At 33.6% G+C, this 21,895-nt stretch overlaps 1 protein-coding gene across 1 annotated transcript in view; it reads right to left on the minus strand.

The window, feature by feature from the left end:
* Positions 1–21,895, minus strand: part of LOC140437111 (uncharacterized) — a 106,156-nt gene that overhangs the window by 51,157 nt on the left and 33,104 nt on the right. The window contains exons 12-16 of the mRNA XM_072526439.1: positions 15,822–15,904; positions 7,874–7,996; positions 4,365–4,566; positions 3,933–4,156; positions 2,839–3,041 (exon numbers count right to left, since the gene is read on the minus strand). Of these exons, the coding sequence (XP_072382540.1) occupies positions 2,839–3,041; positions 3,933–4,156; positions 4,365–4,566; positions 7,874–7,996; positions 15,822–15,904 (835 nt within the window). The remainder of the gene's footprint in view (positions 1–2,838; positions 3,042–3,932; positions 4,157–4,364; positions 4,567–7,873; positions 7,997–15,821; positions 15,905–21,895) is intronic.

The following is a 21,895-nucleotide window of genomic DNA, read 5'->3' on the forward strand; positions in this document are numbered from 1 at the left end:
CTGAAGAAACTATAATCCTTTGAGCTGTGGATATATCGCCGTATTCTTCGGATATCCTGGACAGACCACATCACTAACGTGGAACTAATGCAGAGAATAGGCAAAAGCAAAGAAATAATCTTCACCGTAAAGAAACGGAAGCTTGAGTACTTCGGACATGTCATAAGGCATACTAAGTACCGGCTGCTACAGTTAATAGTCCAAGGAAGAATCGACAGTAGGAGGGGACCGGGAAGAAGACGACACTCATGGATGCATAACGTGCGACAATGGTTCGGACTAACATCGACCGAACTGTTCAGAGGTGCCGTAAACAAAGTCAAAATAGCCTTGTTAATAGCCAACGTCCGAAACGGATAGGGCAAAGGAAGAAGAAGAAGAACAACTTACAAATATTTATAACAATTATAACATTATCATCTTCCAACGGATGTATCGATAAGAATTGTACTGATATTCTTAGTTTCTTGAGGGCCTGAAGATGCTGTAAAAGTTTGTACACAGCGAAACCGATAGCCCATTCTTCTTCAACTTTAATAACACCTATAACAGATTGCGAGTGGAAGACTTATTTCCCTAATATTCATGAATTTTAGGGAATGTTATGTGCTCACACCAGCAACCCTTTCATCATCAGAATAAGAATTACTTGGTGATATGATGGCAAATGCATACCGGCAAACAAATGTTTTCATAAGTAGATTGCTTTAGAAAAAACGCAGGATTGCTTTGTGAAATTTAATAAAAGGACAGAATTTGATACAGATGTCTCATGATCTAGTGCCAAAGACAAGAGTTCAACAAGAAAAGCTTTTAAGTATTCTTAAGACCAAAAACATAGATAGTAGAGATCTACAAATTATATCGAATCTGTATCAAAATCGAAAAGCAAGAATAAGAGTCGAAGGAGAACTGACAGAGGAAGTAAGTATACTTAGAGGAGTTCGACAAGGGTGCATACTTTCACCACTCTTATTCAACGTCTAGAGTGAAGTGATTTCAAGAAGCTTTATTGGATATTGCACAATTTTTATTAAAAAAAGTAATTCCATTCATATTATCACCGTTAACATTTCTAATAAACTTGTCTTTTTGCAATGGTATTTTCCCGGATTATCTAAAGGTGGGAAAAGTCGTTCCTGTACATAAGAAAGGTGATCCAAAGAATATTAGTAATTATCGCCCAATAACTGTCCCTTCAGTGTTTTCAAAAATATTCGAATACTGTTATCTTAACAGATTAAACTCTTATTTATTGTAGAAAGGTATTGTTAGTAAATATCAGTATGGCTTTCAGGCAGGTAAGTCTACAAATACAGCAGTTCATTCATTTTATGAGACTTTAACTAACTATATTGATGCGGATGAATGCCCTGTCGGGATTTTTTGTGATCTCAGTAGGGCATTTGACTGTGTCGATCATACGTTACTCATTAATAAGTTAGAAAATATTGGAATAAAAGATCTCTCTCTAAAATGGATAGAATCCTACCTATCAGAACGTCGTCAGTATGTCTCCTTAACAGATGTATCCCAACAATCAGTAAATATTTGCAAATCAGATTACATTTACATTCATATGGGTGTTCCACAAGGTTCTGTAATTGGCCCAATATTATTTCTTATTTACTTAAATGATATTGTCTCAATAAATTCTGCTGTAAAGTTTACACTTTATGCAGATGATACTTCAATACTTATATCAGATAAATCACATATATCTCTTGAAAATAAATGTAACGAACTTTTGTGTGATCTTAGTAATTGGTTTTCCTCGAATTACTTACATCTTAATGCGGATAAAACGCATGCTATTCATTTCCACAATAGACAGAAACATCTGTTAGATATCGAACTATCAATATATTCTAAACAAATTGAAAAAGTTCATTGCCTAAAGTTTTTGGGTTTGTATGTTGATGAATGTCTCAACTGGGCAATGTGATGATATTATTTCCAAAATAAACTCATCATGCTACCTACTTCGAAACCTCAAAGATATACTAAGTGAAAAACAGCTAATTATGCTGTATTATGCTCAGGTGGAGTCTCGTTTGCGGTATGGCATAGTATTTTGGGGTAGGTCTTGTAAATTCGGTGAAGTCTTTCTGTCTCAAAAGAGAATAGTCCGTTGTATTGCTGGTATTTCTCGAATCACTAGCTGTAAGAGTTACTTTACTAGATATAAACTTTTAACTGTGCCGTGTTTATATATTTTTGAAGTTTGTGTTTTTATTAATTCAAATCTTGAGAAATTTAAAACTAATAGTCAAATTCACAATATAAATACAAGGCAGAATCAAAAATTACATGTGCCTTTTTCTAAAGGAAATATGCATTTTTACTCACCTGCAATAATAGGTCAAAGAATATATAATAAGTTACCCGAGCCAATAAAAAAATGTAAGAATATGAAAATATTTAAATTAACTTTAAAAGATTTTTTATTGCAGAATACGTTTTATTCTGTTGATGAATATTTTAGTAGTTGACATTATTTTAAGTATATACCAGTAATTTTACATTTTCTATTTGTGTTTGTCTTGTAATGTTAGGTTTAGCGTAATTTTAGATTTACATTTATATTTACTTATTTTGTTTTCTAAACTGTGACTGATCCTATACAAATTGTATTTGTCAAAAAGGAAATAAAGTATTATTATTATTATTATTATATTATTATTATATAGCGATAATGATTTCCAACCTCCGATAGGAGAAGGAACCTAAAGAAGAAGAAGAAAAAGAACTGATTGTGTACTTTAAGCATTGTTTAAATCATTACGTTTTATAATTTAGTTCATCTACGACATATTAAGTTCAAGTGGGAATACTCACCTTGCCATAATTTGTTGATGCATGTAGTAAAACAGTTCCCCTCTGCGATTCTTATTGACAACTTCCATTGGTCCCTCGAATGGATAGACTAAATGCCAGTGCCAGTGATGAAGATTGATTCCAATATCTTCTCTGAAGTATGCTAAACGATGCTCGTCTTCCAAATCAGATGCTGTATAATCCATAGGTATTAAAATCGGAGTCTATAAAAATTTAAGTTCTATATTGTTATTAGGACAAAACAAATGTTTTAAAAAAGTTTCAAAAATCAGTCAATTGTTTTCTATTAACATATTACTTGTTCCTATTTTAGCAAAACTGTACATTCAAAAACTTTCAAAAAATTTATAAGTATTTCTTATAAGAAAATTAACAAAATTGTATTTTGATTTCCCCGGTTTATACTTGAATAAAAGTAGTTTTTGTGTTTTTCGAAAACGAACACATGAAGTTTGCTGAAGATTTGTCAAAATACTTTTAGTGATTACATATAACTTCTCAAATTTTGTCAAATATTTTGAATATGTAGTTTGCCTTTTGGGGGATGCAGATCAACCTTAAACCGAAAAAAGTTTATTAGAAAGAATTGAATTCGCTGACATCGCTGACACAGTTTATAATGTAGTAGCGACCCGTCCTGAGTGAACTATATAATAATAAGTCATATAATAAATTAAAACGTACAATCCGTCTTTCTAATGCAGCGAAAGCCCGGCACCTTAAGGGCATAAAGGGCACCATAAGCAACAAGACGGCTGATAAACTGACCCGAGAAGGCGCTTGTGCAGTAAGGCCCTCTTAGTTCTGTCTGTAATGTGCTATATAAACCTAATAACCGAAAAAAGTAAAAATACTGTTTTCGTATGCTCAATTACTGGAAAATAGAAGGATCTGAAGCAGTCAACCGCAAGCAGGACTACGAAGTCCTACATATCTTTTTTAATTAGTAGTTTTCCAAAAGGGCAAAACTGCCCCAACCTTCCATTAGTAGGGTCAGCACCAGAGAGTGTGAATATAGTGTAATTAATTAAAGTCCTTAATAAACTAAAGTTGGACTTTTAAATATTGATAAAGTATAATAATTGATTTCCTACCCTTTGAGGCTCTGGAACAACGTTAGCAACTTCTCTCATTCTTGTAAATACTTTACTATCCATGTATCTGTCGGGGAAAGAAAACAGTACAGATGGTAAATCTAAATCTCGAGTATCAGACCGGTGCAACAAAGCCACGGAAAATGCATAGTTGAAAAGAACAGGGTTGACACGTTCTCGAGCGTATACTGCCACCGCCATTAAGTCGTCAGGATCTTTCATTCCTAAAATAACAAATACAGTTAATTACAAAACATTGTGCAACCTGCCTGTTAATAAATTATACAGTGTAGATAAGATTGCACATTACTTAGGATGCACTACAAAATAAACTACACTCTTCACAAGCTAGTTAAAACAAAAATATATTAAAATATACTAAATTTGATGTAAAACAAGTTCTTTTGTAGAAAAAATGATCATTAAGCTTACCCATGAATATTTTAATTAGTTGTCCAGCAAGTTTTCTGTGTTTAGGAATAAATAAAGAGAAATTTTCATCCCTCCCTAAATCAGTTATTTCTCCTAAAGAAGGCAAAGAGATATCTTTGACGGTAACTTTGTTATCATCACCTCCAAATCTGTTTTCAAATCTATTTTCAAATTCCGGTCCAAGTTTTTGGTATTCATCTTTCTAAAAAACATAACAATGGGTTTTTTAGTTACGGGTGTCTTATATTAGAGTAAAAGAAATTAAAACCCTTTTAAAAAGTAGAAAATATGAATAAATGAGACTTGTCATTGATTTGAGATGAGACTGCTAAAATTGATTTTAAAAACTCCAAAATGTAGCGCCCATCCGCTTCTATATGCCCAGAATTATCCTAGAAGCAATAGAGATTTAAAAAAGGCCAAATTGTCTCAATTAAAGAGATGACAGCATTCCTTATCCAAACAACGTATTTGTGAAATTTAGCTGTATTTTTTGTCCAGAAAATTTTGTTTCTACAAAAAATTTTTTTCTTCATGGTTCTGTAATCTGATACTGCAAGTTTAACGCCATGTACAGAGAATGCCAGATGACAGGATTCCGAAACAGATTTTGACGTGGACACCACAAGGAAGAAGAAAAAGAGGAAGGCCGAGAAGAAGCTGGAGAGAGAGAATTGAAAAAGAACTAGAGGAAAGAGAAATCCCTCCAGGATTATGGTTAAATAGAGAAGAATGGCGGTTAGGAGTCGGAAGGCGTCGGAGAACGTTGTGAACCGATAGTAGTAGTAGTAAGTTTAACGTTTTGGTCAATAACTTTATTTATTATGGTTTTAAAGTATTTGTAATTCTTCACTTTGTCGGTAGAGGTGTAATTTATTGTAATGTTAGAGATGGTGCAAGCACTCCTGACCATGGAGCTGCGCGAAGGCGGAGTTAAAATTCACGTAAAGGCAGAAAGGTTCTGTTGTAAACCAAATTTCATCTACTGCACCGTGGTAATGAATTGGATTCTTACTGAACATCACATACATATATTGTGGACATTAATCTGAATCCTGTAATTCTTGCATGTTCTGTTTGTATCTGTAGTAAAAGTTAAAGATCTTCCGATTATCTTACCAACACCACAGTATCGTCTGCACATCGAAGAATACAACTTTTCTATTTTCGATTATGCCTTTAATTACACATATTAATAAATTTTGATATATTTTGGAGTTTGATAAATTTTGTATCCAAAGGAAAAAAATATTTTAATTAAACTACATAGTAAAACATATACAGACTATATACTTGTAAATGAGAATTTCCGAAATACCGTCAAAAAAGTCACTACATTCTCTAGGCCAGATATTGGATCTGATCATCAACCACTTGTAGTAGATATTAAACTAAGGTTAAAACGAATTCAGCAACATAAACCAAAAACCAATGTACTTAACTTTGACGATATAAACATAAAACTTAACATTAAAAAGAATTTAATAATAAAATAAAAAAAAACATCGGAGAACAACTAGAAGGTCCACAAGAACTATGGAGTGCATTTAAAAACCAAGTTAACGAAATCTCCACAAACAATGATTATAGAAAAAACTTAATCAAGAAAAATAAATGGATGGCAGACGACATCTTGAAATTAATAAACCAACGTCGACTAATAAAATCTAATCAAACAGAATATAGACACCTGCAGAGAAGAATAAAAAAGGAGATCAAATTAGCCAAAGAAAAATGGATGAGAGAAAGGTGCGACGAAATGGAGGATGTAATATCTAAACACGACTTATTTAATGTGTACGAAAAACTAAAAGAAATAAGAAAACATATTTAAAAAACGAGTTCCCTCTGTGCTCGTTAACAATAATAACAAAATTATTGTTAATGAGCACGAAATAAGAAAAGAATGGCAGCTGTATATATCAGAGTTGTTTGAAGATGACAGGAATAATATTGCTGAATTCTACCAAAACTGTACTGAGGGCCCAGAAATTATGAAATGCGAGATAGAACACGCTATATATAATGCTAAAATTAGAAAAGCTTGTGGTCCAGATCATACACCAACTGAGTTGCTGAAACTAATAGAGGATGATAACATAAAAGTAGTAGTAAGACTTTTTAATTCAATATATAACACCAGAATGATTCCCACAGATTGGCTCAAATCCATCTTTGTCGCAATACCTAAAAACACAATACGAGAAAATGCTCAGAATATCGATTAATTAGCCTAATGAGCCACACTCTTAAAATTTTCCTAAGAATACTTCACAACAGAATTAGACGCAAATGCGAAGAAGATCTCGAAGATACCCAATTTGGTTTTAGAAATGCTATGGGAACCAGGGAGGCACTTTTTGCGCTTAACATCCTATTACAAAAATGTTTCGTGGACTTCGTAAAGGCATTCGATAAAGTACAGCATGTAAAATTAATGCAAATACTGAAAAATATCGGAATAGATGACAAGGATATTCGTATCAATAAAAATTTGTACTATAGTCAAACTGCTATCGTAAAAATTGGAGATAAATACACTGATGAAATCTCCATACAACGAGGAGTCAGACAAGGTTGCATTTTGTCGTTAACATTGTTCAATGTTTACTCGGACCAGTTATTTAAAAAGGCATTTGAAAGACAACCATATGGAATAAAAATCAACAAGGAACTACTTAATGTGATTAGATATGCAGACGATACAGTAATTCTGTCAGAAAATATGAAAGGTCTCCAAATTCTGCTTGATCGTATTTACGAGGTATGAGCGGAAATGGGCATTAAAATAAACTCACAAAACCCTATTTTTAGTGTTTAGTCGTGATCCATAACCCGATGCAAAGCTTCAATTAAACGGAGTCCAAGTTGAGAATGAAGAAATTTATTTGCAATAATCATCTCAGTTTAGAACTAAGACAAAGAATGGTTAAGTGCTATGTTTGGTCTGTACTTTTGTATAGTGCAGAAGTGTGGACGCTAAAAGTATCGATCATGAACAAAATTAAAGCATTGGAAATATGGGTTTATAGACGAATGCTAAAGATTCCTTGGAGAGCAAGAAAAACTAATGAAGAAGTACTAAGGAGCGTCAACAAAGATAGAGAACTGCTAAAGACTGATAAACATCGAAAAATGTCTTATCTGGGACATATAGTAAGGGAAAGTCGATATAAAATATTACAACTGATCCTCTATATATACAAGGATTTCCACAGTTTTCACTGTATTCCTTCACTCAACCGTTTTCTCCAATTTTTCCTGTTTAGCCAGCCCCCTTCCCCTACAACTGATCCTCAAAGGCAAAATACAGGGCCGTAGAGGTGTAGGAAGAAAGTTTCTTGGTTAAAAAACATTCGTGAATGGACTACGATATCAAATGCAGGACAATTATTCCATATTGTAGAAGATCGAGAAGCCTTCGCAATGGTGATCGCCAACGTCAGATAATTCTGATATGGCACGCGAAGAAGAAGAAGTAAAACATATTAATACTAACACTGACTTACCAAATACTGGTTAGGAACTTTAAAGTTGACGCCTGCTGAGCCTTTTGGTAGAACGATAGGTTCTGTAGGTCGATCAAATAGCAAAAGTAAATTCTCCTTTTTACTCATTTTTGGAACGTAAATCTAAAACTAATATATTTTTTAATAATACACCTTATAAAATATACAATTGTTTTGCTAGTAGCATTACCAAGATATATAATAAGCACAAAACTATGTAGGAATAAAATCTATAAAAAAGTATATTCTCAGAGAGATAGGTGGTGACATGTAAAAAATATCCTCATCATTGAATAGAGTGACAATTTCTAATGTTCCATTGGAAATGGAGTTTAATGGAAAATGTTTAAAAATACTCTTTATTCTGTAGATTTATGGTATATAAATTTTATATATGGTAGTTTCGCCTGATGAAGCTAACAAACGATTAGTGAAATATAAGACGTAAAGAAAAAAAGGAGTTTTACTTATACTCCAGTCGTCAGACAACATCCGAAGATATACAAATCCGACGAGGAGTAAGACAGGCTTGCGTCTTATCCCCGCTACTGTTTAATTTGTATTAGGAGTCCATATTCAGAGAAGCATTAGACGAGGTCCAAGACGGAATTAAGATTAACGGAATCAGCATAGACAACATCAGATAGAAACACAAGAACTACAAAATATAATAAATGCGGTAGTTCATCACAGCGAAATGTTCGGTTTACATCTAAACGTTTCCAAAACTAAAACTTTCAAACTATTTTCAAACTATTTTCAAAGATACCAATAAACGTACATGTGTATGCCAAGGGTCAAATAATAGAACAGGTAAATTCCATAAAATATTTGGGAGCAAATATCAATAATCAGTGTTATCCAAAAAAAGAAATCCTATCAAGGATCGAACAAGCAAGGAAAGCATTCATGAGCAGTAAAACATTGTTTACAAGATCAGATCTTAGTCTGCAGCTTAGAATCCGAATGATCAGATGTTACGTTTTTTGTCTTACTGTATGGCTGTAAAAGTTGGACAATGGACTCTGAAATAGAAAAAAGAATAGATGCCATTGAGATGTATATATACAGACTGTTGAGACAGAATGATGAGAATTCCATGGGTACAAAGAGTTACTATTGTTGAGGTACTTCGTAGCATGAGTAAACAAAAAAAATTACTAAGAATAATCAAAGAGAGGAAAATGGAATACGTGGGTCATGTGTTGAGCGGCGAAAGATACGAATTACTTTAAGTTATACTGGAAGGAAAAGTACAGGGCAAAAGATCAGTAGGAAGACGCCAGAACTCGTGGCTGAAAGACCTGAGGAGATGGTTCGACCGCTCATCCGCAGAAATTTTTCGCACAGCAGTTTCCAAAACTACAATTTCCATTTGGATCGCCGACCTTCGAAAGCAGACGGCGCCATGAGAAGAAGTCGTCAGGGACGAAAAAAATGACATGCAAAATCGATGGACGCTTTAAGCGTTGTTTAAGAGAACAGTTTATTCTACACAAAAAATTCTTATTAACATTTTTGTTTAAAATTATCTCAGCTACATTGTTTATTTAAAACATTTTTTTCTACGGTGTACATATTCTTGGTAAATCGGTTTTTTTGCGCTTAAACCCCCCTGCGAAGGGAGTTTTAGGGGGAATCCCGGAGATAAAAGTAGTAAACTTTTTTGAATATTATTTGGGGTCCCAAAATTAATATTCTCTGCAAAATTCATCTTATTCATATGATTTTTAGGAGTCAACTCTCTGCTAATTTATTACAAAGTTATTTGTTTAATATATATATATATATATATATATATATATATATATATATATATATATATATATAAAATTAAATATTTAGAAAAAAAGTAAAAAGTACTTACTTGGTATACTACTTAAGATCACACGACCACCTATGGCGACTGTAGTTTTTCCATTTCGGATGATCTTTATATAATATTATGTAAAAACCACTAAGTGCCCGATATAATGTTGATAGGTTGTTATCTCGATGCTTGGTCTACCGTTTCCTTTTAAAATTTCCATATTTCAGGTAATCCAAAACTTTTAGTATTACTAACAGATTATTTATAAACATATTATTGACACCGTTTACATGACGCAGAACAACAAAATTGGAGGTATCTTAAAAAAATTTAAGATGCAAAAAAAATAAAAAATAGAAAAATTATTAAGGAGTAAAAAACTAATAGAGAAATATCTACAATTTAAAAAAAAAACAAAAAACACAAAAGTTATTTTGATTAAAGAAAAAATTAATAATATATTGAAAATATTGTTCCAATAATGGACACACAGGTGAGAAACATTGGCATAGTGTCGTCGCAAGAGCTAGTTATAGATCAAGTCCCTCATCATCATCATCATCATCATCCACTTCATTTATCACGTCCACTGCTGGACATAGGCCTCCCTTAAACTCCTCCATTCTTTGCGATTTTGTGCTATTTGTTGCCAATTTTTCGTGATACGCCTGATGTCGTCAGTTCAACGTGTAGGTAGTCTTCCTCTACTACGTTTGTCTGCTCTTGGCCTCCAATGTGTAATTTTACTAGTCCATCGTGAGTCATGCATTTACATGGCCTGCCCAATTCCATCTGATCCAGATCAAGTCCCTACAAGACTACAAATATCGAAAGAACTGATAACAGAATTGCACCCTGAGAAGTACGACTGCTGAGGAAAATTGAATTATTGCGTAGGGATATTGGACAAATAACAAAGTACTTTCGAGGAGTAAGAAGTAGAAAAATCATTAAAAGAGTTAAAGAAATATTGCTGAACACTCTAAGATACTCACAACATGATCCAGAACACAACACCTCAACAATGCCTGGACACATTAATACAAAAACTCTCCGTTTATTCAGGCCGCCTAAGGAGATACAAAGTTAGTGATGGAAATGCGACCATATATTTTTCGAGCATGTATATAAGACGTTTTATAGGAAACTTAATTCCACTGTAAAAATCAAAATAAATCAAGCCAAGAAGAAATTCACGAGTTTTGGGGAAATGAAATTTAAACGCCAGCAACTCATATCACCAATGCTAGATAGATTGAAGACACGACGAACTACTGTCAAGATTACAACAATATTCCTTACGAACCCTTCACCACTGAAGAAAACTCAAATATTATCAAAGAGTTTCATAACTGGAAATCACCTGGACCAGAAGGAGTTCAAAACTTCTGACTAAAGAAGTTTTGGAGTGTTTATGAGTGTTTGGCAATTTTTATTTTATCATGTTATTTCTAATCTGCAGGAAACGCCGTTATTTCTAACTCAGGGAACCTTTATTTAATACGGAAGGATCAAAATAGCACCCAAGATCGAGCCAATTACTCTTCTTCTAACTTTGTACAAATTGGTCACATCCTGTGTAGCCCAGCGTATCTTGCAATACTATGCTCTAGACAATATCATAGAGCCTTATCAGAAAGGATCCGCTAAGGACACCATTGGTTGCAAAGAACAAATTACCGACTCAGTAATTTCCAATCAAGCATATACCAAAAAAGAAACTTCTTTACTGCTTTCGTAGACTGCATACAAGAAAGCGTTTGATTCCGCGCAGCATAAATAACTTGAGATATGTTAAAAATATATAGTCAATGGTAATATGGTGACCTCTTTAAAACATATGTCAAATTTAAAGACAAAAATTCCCCTTCAAATACCTGGTAAAAACAATACAACTAAAAATATTATCAATCAATAGGGACCTATTCCAAGGAGACTCGTTAAGTCCACTATGGTTCTATCTAGCGATCCTAACCCGGCTACTAAACTCAACTGACACAGATTTTTAGCATCAATAATAACACTACTGTGATAGCGAAGCTTAATCATCTATTATATATGGATGATTTCAAACTATTGGCTTCCACTTGAAGCCACCTGGATCAGATGCTAAAAACTGTAGTAACTTTCTCTAATGATATGAGTTTGCAGATCGGTCTCAACAAATGCTGTGTCTTAAATATAATCAGATGAAATTTTCAGCCCAGCGATTTCAATATGCAAAATGGCTAGAACATCGGGGCCATGGGTGAAAATTTTATGTATAAATACCTTGAAATAAAGCAAGCGCGAAAAATTGACCATAAGCAAATGAAAACTGTGATAACTAGTGAGTTTATACGAAGGGTAAAACAGCTGCTTTGTTCACACCTTAACAGTAAAAATTTGTTTGGAACACAAGACAACTACGCATGTTTGGTGTTTAGCTACTCATTATATATTGTTAAGTGGACAAAAAAGTATATAGAAGATCTTTAGCGAAAAGTACGAATACACCTGACAAAAGCACAAAAACACCATCCTCGAAGTGGAATAGAAGAAACGACATTATCACGGTATGTAGGAGGACGAGGACTTATGGATATAAGTGAGCAATTAGAAATGCAGATTACAAATTAAAGATTTATTACTTATTTTCAGATGCAGGCTGAGACATTTACTCTACATCGTGCGATTTGTTTAGTAGATGACACAACACCGATCACACTGAGGACCAAAAATGCGCATCGACCATCTTACTAAGGACAAAAAAGTGCGCACTTGGATGGATAAATCAACAAAATCTACAACGTCAACTACACAGTGAAGACCCAACAATAGAAAAAGTGTCAAATGCCATCCTAAAACTCAAAGACAATAATGCATAAGGAATCGATAAAATCTGTTCGGAAATGTATAAAAAAGGGGGTGATCAATTTTTGCAGAAATCCATGAAGTAATAGTACTTATATGGTAGAATGAATTGGTACCGGAAGAGTGGCAATAGGGAATAATATGTTCGTTGCATAAAAAGGATGATCAACTGGAGTGTAAGAACTATAGAGGCATTACTCTGTTAGCATCTGCGTATAAAATTTTCGGCAATGTATTGTTTGAAATAGATAAACATTTTACAAAGTATATTGTTGGTCAATATCAATGCGGATTTACTGCTGGAAAGTCAACTACACATCAAATTCAAGCACATAGGCAGATTCTAGAAAAGTCACTAGAATATAACATAGATACACACTATCTCTTCGTCGACTTCATAGCAGTCTATGACAGTGTGAAACGAACTGCATTATATAATGCAATGATAGACTTTGGGATCCCACCTAAGTTAGTTAAGTTGACCCAACTAACAACGTAAGCTCATGCGTTAGAATTGAAGGAGAAAACTCTACGTTCTTTGACATTATTAATGGTCTAATCAGACAATTAAATATTAGAATGAAGAATTTTTATCAATTTTTCTACAATCAAAGCGGCGGTAACAAAGAGATGGGACGATAATTAGCAGATAAATCATGGTCACCACCTTTCTGCAGAGGAATAATCTTAGCAACTTTTAAACAATCACCAAAGTGACCTGTTGTTAAAGACGTGTTAATTTCCTCCGCTAAAACTCTCAGAACATTATCAGGAAGATAAGACATTAGATGGGATATCGTACCAGCCTGCAACCATAGGATTTTTAATGCTTTTTATTTAAAATATTTATTTCATTAAAAAAGTGCATTGGATCAGAAGAATTTTTTTATTGTTTCTCTGCTGAGAAGGATGAATAAAGAAATAGGAATTTTAAATATAATTAAAACAAAAAAATTGGAATATCTCGGACATATTACACGTGGAGAGAAATACACCTTGCTCGAACTGATTATGCAGGGAAAGATCCAAGGGAAGAGAACCATAGGAAGGCGTAGAATGTCATGGCTGCGCAACCTGAGAGAGTGGTACGGATGTACATCAATTGAACTTTCAAGAGCAGCCGCCTCAAAAGTCCGAATAGCTATGATGATTGCCGACCTCCGCCGCGGAGATGGCACTTGAAGAAGAAGTAGTGTATTTTAACTTATTTTAAAAATGGTTCCTGATTGTATAGGTGTAATATTAATCTTGGTCTTATTTTTGTAAACAATGTCACCGCTGTAAGTGCTCGTATAATTCTATTCTTATGTTGCTTATTCTTCGTTTTAATAAATTTGTAGTGCACTTTTCAAGAAGCCAACAATCAGTTGGCGAAATATTATAAAGTTGATGAGAAAATAGAATTGTTTTAATTTCAAACCGATAAAACCTGATATATCAAGAATATTATATATATTTTATCGTTTTTATCATTCATTTCGAAGTGAGAATCACCTGGTTAGATAACTTAATGTGTTAAAAATTTCCCGGATTCACCTCACCGCAGACCATTGATAATAAAAAAAAACTCTATCCGAAAGATTTGTGGTTAGCAGACTTAAGATAAATCTATACCTTCAAAAAATTGTTGTCGCTGCTATAATTAGGCGAAAATCTTTGTTTTCGTTTATTATAGTAATCATCTGCAAAATCTATTCAATATCAAATTATTTCACATTTATTTTTAAAATCCAATAGGTACCGGTGTTAGTAGCAGTAATGTAGGGTATTATTTTATGTAGGAGCTGCATTAGACATAGCTCCGGAAGTATTAGGATTTAAAATTTAAAAATTAGCTTTTTTGCTTTTCTGTAGGCGATATACACATTTTAAATAACGAAGTCTCTTAGTGTGTTTAATGTAATTCTTCTGAGTATTCTAATTTCTGCTGTTTCCAGCTTCCTCTGTTCCCGTCACCTCTGACATCCAAATTTAGTCGTCTGATCCACGGTATACCCTTACGTCAGTTGTTTTCAGCTGGGAAGTTTGACGTTGGATTACATAGTCAATTATCGAGCGCAGATTCCTAGTAGGTTGTATCCATGTAAATTTGTGGATGTCTCTATGTTGAAAAAAGCCATTCATAATTTTGAGAGACATTGTTTCACAAAAATCTCTAAGATTTCGTTCGTCATTAGTTATTTGTTCCTTATATCTTCCTACGACTCTGTTATTTTCTTCTTACCCTACTCTGCCCTTCAAATCTCCTAGTATAAAGATTTCACAGTTTTCTTTAACTTCAGAGAGTATTTCATTCATCTTGTTGTAGAAATCGTCTTTACTTTCTTGGATATGCATCTTCATTTGGGGCATACACTCCGATAATTACGATGTTGTGCTCATTCTTTTTCATTTCCAGTATTAGCATTTGTTCATTTACTTTGGTCCACGATTTAATTTTATTTTTAAGATTTTTCGAATGGCAATGGAGACTCCTCTCTTAGCTCTGTTATCTTTACTCACTACACTGTAGATATGTATATATTCTCCTATCTCTTCATTTCCTTTTCCCTTTTTCTTGGTCTCAGTGAGAATACGTATATCTATTTTTGTTTCCGCTAATTCTTTGAATACTTCTGATTGTTTGGTTCTAAGTCCTTGTACATTCCATGTAGCAAATATCATTTTCCTTTTCCGTTGCATTAATCGTCTTTGTTTTGATCCATCCTTTGTATTTCGAGGGTTTTGGTCAAATTTTTTAGCATTTATTTCTTTTGACAAGGGATGAGTTGCTAGTCCATCGCCTCAACCCTCCTCCTTTATCCGGACTTGGGACCAGCATCGGCATTTACTGAGCTACTCAATCCACCTAGCACTTACCGGAGGCGGAGTTCGTAGACATTTACAAGATGAATTTAATAAAAGCAAAGTACATCATTGCAGCTTTTTTTGGCAGAATTAATACAATTCATTAAAAAAATGGACGATGCAACTTTTGCCAGTTTCTCAACTTGTCACTTAAAATGTCTAGGCTATTGACGGGGTGTATTCGACTGTTAGAAAAACAAAAACAAATCATAAAAGGTCAAGCAATATTTAAATTTATTAATAAAATATTACAAAGTTCGCGCAAAGCCTGCAAGTTTATTTATGCAATGATAATGTAAATGATAAATATAAAGTAGGCAATGAAAAATAATTAAAAAAAGCTGAATAAATATTACTGAATCCCTTCGCTGGGAGTAAACACGGTTATCGAAATGTATAATCCCATTCCTGATCCTCATAGTTGGTTTATTGGCCTGCAAATATATGTCTTGGTTTTCTAGATGGTTGTGTAGGTTGTTGTGAAGATGGTTGTTTAGCTTGTTCCGAAGATGGATCTGAAACTGCATTAATAATATTAAAAATAACGATTAAATATCAAAAATAAAAATTGATTGTTCCTTTACTTGTTCCTTTTAAATATAGCAGTTCTCCAGAACATTGTCTCTAATAGTTTTTGCCTGGTACTAATTGTTTTATGTGATATTCTGTTTACCTCGGTTTCTCATTATTTTTTTAGGTTTATTCATCTTTATTGTTCATTTATTGTGTATAAGTACTAGAGTTGAACTATTTTTTATATAGAAATCACCCTTCCCAATGTCTTCCGAAATTGTTTTCTGAGAATTGTATTATATGACGGTCTAGTCCAAGATATGACGGTTAAAATAATAGTAAACCTCTGAATTTTTTTTACATACATCGACTTGCTTGAAATTTTAACGGTAGTTAAAACTCAGGGGCCATATGTGTGTGTTTGTAGCTGAAACGCCCGTTTAACGATTCAACCTGTTATCGCCGGTTGATTGACTCTTTACCATAGTTTCAAAGTTATTTAATTTCATTAGCGGGAGATTAAGTAACTCTGAAACTGTCGTCAAAAGTCAAAGAACAGGAACATCCCAACCCGGTGACAACAGGTTGGATCGCTAGGCATTTTAGCCATAAACACACAGAAGGTCCCTGAGTCTCAGCAGGGAGTCCTTCTTAGAAAAGGGTTTTTCAACTGCAGTCATCAAATAGTTAAAAAATAGCTCAAAGAACAAAATCTATCCTACGGCAATAGGTGCTTCTTTCTGGGGGTAGTGCACCCCAACTCGTGGGTGGAAAAAGTTTATCAAAAACATGGTAGTCTCTAGAATAGTGAATTCTAATACAAAAATGTTCTTTAGAGTTCACAAATTAAACGTCAAAACAGCATGTTTTAAACAGTTTTTCGAGAATAACTCCAAAAATTTAGATTCTAATCGGGAATACTTTTTGGATATACAATGAAGCTTATAAAACAAATAGATTCGTTTTTTATTATAACCGTAAACTTAATATTAACAAAGTTATGGCTGCTCGAAATTAGACTTTTTTTCATCGAAAACAAAAATCCAAACATATGATGTTGAGTAAGCGGAAAACTATCAGAAAGTATCAAATTCACCCCTGCCAAAACCGCTCTGTTTGAAAATATTCGTTGTTCATTATTCATTACATTCTGGAAGTTTAACTGGTTGAAAAAGTTTAGTTTTGAATAAATCCGAGCTTAACTCATACGGGTCCCATATGGGGACACAAAACTGCCCTCTATTTATGTGCGTGTACTAACTGACAAATTTAATTTGAACGCCACTGACTGAGAACTAATCGTTCGAAATGCTCATCGGATGCGCCTGGCAAGGACAAGATCAGTTGCTTGTTGTACTCGCGTTGTGCTATTTTTTATTGGACAGATTATTTTCGACGACGAAAATATGGACATCCCTTTACGGTAAGTTAAATTATGTCGATCTTATTTATTTTATTGTATATCTAGGCGATCGATTTAATTTAAACAACGTATTTTCGCAATACTGTTTGTTGATTTTCTAAATATATGGTTCTAGTTTATCATAATTTCGTCGTAAACGTCACTGTCGCCATATGGGACCAGTAGGCGTACTACGGACAATATGTATTAGCCTATAGTTTTATACGATAATTTTAGTTTCAGAGGAATAACTCTTCAAGAAGCGTTAGATATCGCCTACAAATCTGATAACGAAGTCACTGATATATACATACAGCCACCTGACTGTAAGGATCTGACCGATGAGGATTCAGGGGATGAAGATGAGGGTGGAACTGTTGAAAATTTGAGTAGTCGTCAACTGTTAGCTCCAGCTGAAGTTGTATTTTCAAATGGTACGATAGTGGAGGACACAACTGAAGATTTAGCAAATGAGCAATTACCTACTGTGGTACAAAGTGACGCTGAAGCAAATTCAGGACTGACGATAGTAACTAAATCAGAGAAAAGTGAATTCATTGAGGCGGATCTAGTTTATCCTAATTATCCCTTTCCAACACCGAATTACTCGTCATATCAAAGTTTGAGTTCAGTTCAATTATTTGAGTTGTTTTTTACAAAAGAACTTATTCAAGCGATAATAAAGGAAACAAGAAATTATTCACTTCTCAAAAATCTGTCTGTAGAAGAGATAAAAGTTTGCATCGCTATTCTAATTGTAAGTGGTTACAGTGTATTGCCAACAAAACGAAGCTATTGGGAAAACTCGAAAGACATGAAAAACGTTCTAGTTGCAGAATCTATGAGACGCGACCGATTTTTACAAATTTGCCGATGTTTGCATTTTGCTAGTAACAAAAGTATTGACTACAATGACAAAATGTATAAATTACGTCCCATAGTCGATCACTTAAATCAAAAGTTTCTAGAGCATTTTATACCCTAACAAAACCTTTCGTATGACGAGTCCATGATAAAATACTATGGAAGGCATGGATGTAAACAGTTTATACACGGTAAACCTATAAGGTTCGGGTATAAAGTATGGTGTTTGAACACCAATAGTGGATACCTGATAAATTTCGAAATTTATCAAGGAAAAAGTATAATAAAAAAAAAGGTTATAATGCTATATTCGGAAAACCTGCTGCTCCACTTATACACATGATTGAAAATTTAGGAGCCAAAAAAGATCTCCGCTATAACTTCTTTATAGACAACTTATTCACTGGTGCTAACCTCCTTTGTACTTTGAAAGCAAATGGGTATGGAGCAACTGGAACAATTAGGGATGACCGAATTCCAAAAGAAGTTCCTATACCGCCTAAAAAGATTATGGCCAAAGAAGCTCGAGGTACCTACACTTCAACTCTTGAAACGCACGATGGTATTCTTTATGTGAGGTGGATGGACAATAATGTGGTAACAGTAGCCAGTACGTGTTTTGGGGTTACTCCAGTGAAATCTGTAGAGAGATTTTCAAGGAAAGATAAAAGAAACGTACCTATACCACGTCCGGATGTCATTTCCAAATACAATAAAAACATGGGAGGCACCGATTTGATGGATGCAAATGTATCGTGGTATGTAAAGTATATTGATTATAATAATATAATAACATAGATTGTTTCAGTTATCGTATTGGTGTAAGATCAAAAAAGTGGTACTGGTCGATATTCACATATCTTATTGATGTATCTATACAAAATGCTTGGATTCTCTACCGCAAAAGTGGCAGAAATATCAGCCAGTTGGAGTCTAGGCGAAGTATTGCTCAGGTAATGTTATAATTTACTACATATTTACGTAGTTTTACATGTTACTGTGATTTTTAGACATATTTGGCAAATTACAAAACGACAGCTAAAGGTCCAGGTCGAATGCCTAAACCTGCTGGAAGTAACAGCCGTGTTGGAGACGATGTCAGATTTGATGGGCTAAACCATTACGTAGTAGTAGTGCCAGAAGGAAAAAGTAGAAGATGTGCCGGGTTCAATTGTATAAGCAAAGGGCGTACAATGTATATCAAGTGCGATGTTGGTTTATGTTTAGAATGTTTTATGAAATTTCACATAAACACTTTATTCAGATAATATTTTGTGTATACCCTGGAACGCCTACAGGTCCCATATGGTGACAGCATGTTTTTTGTATATTTTGAAATAAAAATTTATTTTTTCCAAACATAGGTTATTTTTACACCTTTCTTTATGAAAGTTCAAAAAAAATCGTAAATTCAAAAAAATTTTTCCTCGGCGTTAATGGGTTAAAGTGAAGACAGTTTTTGTTACTAAAGATTTTTATTTATTTTCTATAATGTCTACTTAATATTAAACGAGATATAAGTGGTTTAAAGGTTGTATTCGCATGCGTTTAACACCATCTTCAAACCCTTTCAGCGCAACCTTTTTAAAAACAAATGGATTGAAAATAATTTAATATACACCATTTTGTAACTTTTAAAATAAACTACGAAGTAGTGTATATATGTAGTGTATTTTTCAAGCTCTTCGTTTTAAAAAACGTTGCACTGAAAGAAATTGAAGCCGGTGCTAAAAGCATGCTAATACAGCTTTAAACCATCATATCTCGTTTAATTTTTAGTATACAGGGTGTTTCAAAAAAAGGTAACCCCTTCTCTAGAGTAGGTAAGAAACTGAAAAATAATAGGGGTTTGCTTAGTAAAAAATTTTTGTAACGCCATCCTGTTTTCAAGATACAGGGCGTTAAAGAAAAAAAATTTTACTCATTTTTTACGATTTTGCCAAAACTACTGGCAACATTGTAATGAAATTGTATACGAATATATTTTGGAAGCTGATACATCCCATGAATTTGTTTTTAAATCTGATTCTCATAGAGGGCGCTAGTTACACGGATCGTACTAAGTATTAGTCAATATAACTTTTTTAAGAGTATAATTATTAATCAAAATTTCAAGTAAACTTCAACATCATTCAATTTTACACGAAAAAGGTACTCTTGGTAAAACTCGATACTGTGTACCGTTTTCGGAATATTTTGATTTGAAAATTATGAAGTAATAATTGATGCTGGTATAAAATAGTTAGTAATTAAACAAAACTCACAAGAAGAAAATTAAATTAATGACTAAGAACATAAAATAAAATTCAATTACAGTAAGTGTTTAAAATGCCCTCCGTTTTCGCGAATACACAAGTCTATTCTTTTTTCTAAAGATTCCATTAACCTTCTAAACGGTAGGGGATCAGCTATGATGTCATTAAATTGACGTTGAATTCTTTCTTCCAATTTTTGGTGTTAATTTACCTCTATAGCATAGACTTTTTCCTTAATATACGACCAAACTGCGTAGTCCAAAGTGTTAAAATCGCATGACCGAGGAGGCCAATGAATCGGAGCTTCTGCACCTCTACCAATCCATCGATTCGGAAAATGATTACTCAACAAATTACGACACCTTCTATCAAAGTGTGGTGGAGCTCCATCGTGCATAAAAAATAAAGATCTTCGCTCGTTTAGCGTTAAATCTTCTAATATCTCGAATAAGAAATTGTTTAAAAAATCAAGATACATATCACCATTTAAATTTCCAGGTAGAATATGATAACCTATTAATTTGTTACCTAAAGTTGCTGCCCAAACATTAACTTTAAATGAGTGTTGATAATGTGATACTCTTTTGACTCGTGGATTCTCATCACACCAGTAGTGTGCATTATGGGAGTTAAACATACCTTGTCGCGTAAAGGTGGCCTCGTCCGTAAAAAGAATGCATTTTAAAAAATTTGGATTGTGGGCTGTCCTTTGTTGCAATGTTTCACAAAAATTCACTCTAACCGGTAGATCATCTGTCAAGAGCTCTTGGACTTGTCTGTAATGATAAGGATGTAATTGCTGTTCTTTAAGTATACGCCAAGTACTTGAATAAGAAGTATTTGTTTGTCTTGCTATATTCCTTACGCTAACTGTTGGATCTTGATCAAGTAAATTTAAAATATTATTTTCTTTATTAATTGTTCTTGTTGTTCTTGGTCTACCAGAATTTATTTTATTTGTTCTCACATTCTCAGTTTCTCGACAACGTCGTTCAACGGCTCTAAATGTTTTTTTACTTGGTAAGTTTCTTCTAGGAAACGTTTCTGCATAACGTGTCACAGCTGCACTAGAACATCCTAAATATTCGCCTAAGGTTAATAACATGTCAGTGTATTTAACATTTGAGTACATTTTGATTTGATTTTACAAATAACAAGGTTTAAAAACTCTAATTATTGTTGATTTATCGTCATAACAATCAATAAATGTCAGCTTCCATGGCACACTTGGAGAAAATAGAGGTATACCTATTAGAACTTTATCATTACTACCAGCATCAATTATTACTTCATAATTTTCAAATCAAAATATTCCGAAAACGGTACACAGTATCGAGTTTTACCAAGAGTACCTTTTTCGTGTAAAATTGAATGATGTTTAAGTTTACTTGAAATTTTGATTAATAATTATACTCTTAAAAAAGTTATATTGACTAATACTTAGTACGATCCGTGTAACTAGCGCCCTCTATGAGAAT

This window comes from Diabrotica undecimpunctata, chromosome 1 (assembly GCF_040954645.1).
Source record: "Diabrotica undecimpunctata isolate CICGRU chromosome 1, icDiaUnde3, whole genome shotgun sequence".
Taxonomy (NCBI): domain Eukaryota; kingdom Metazoa; phylum Arthropoda; class Insecta; order Coleoptera; family Chrysomelidae; genus Diabrotica; species Diabrotica undecimpunctata.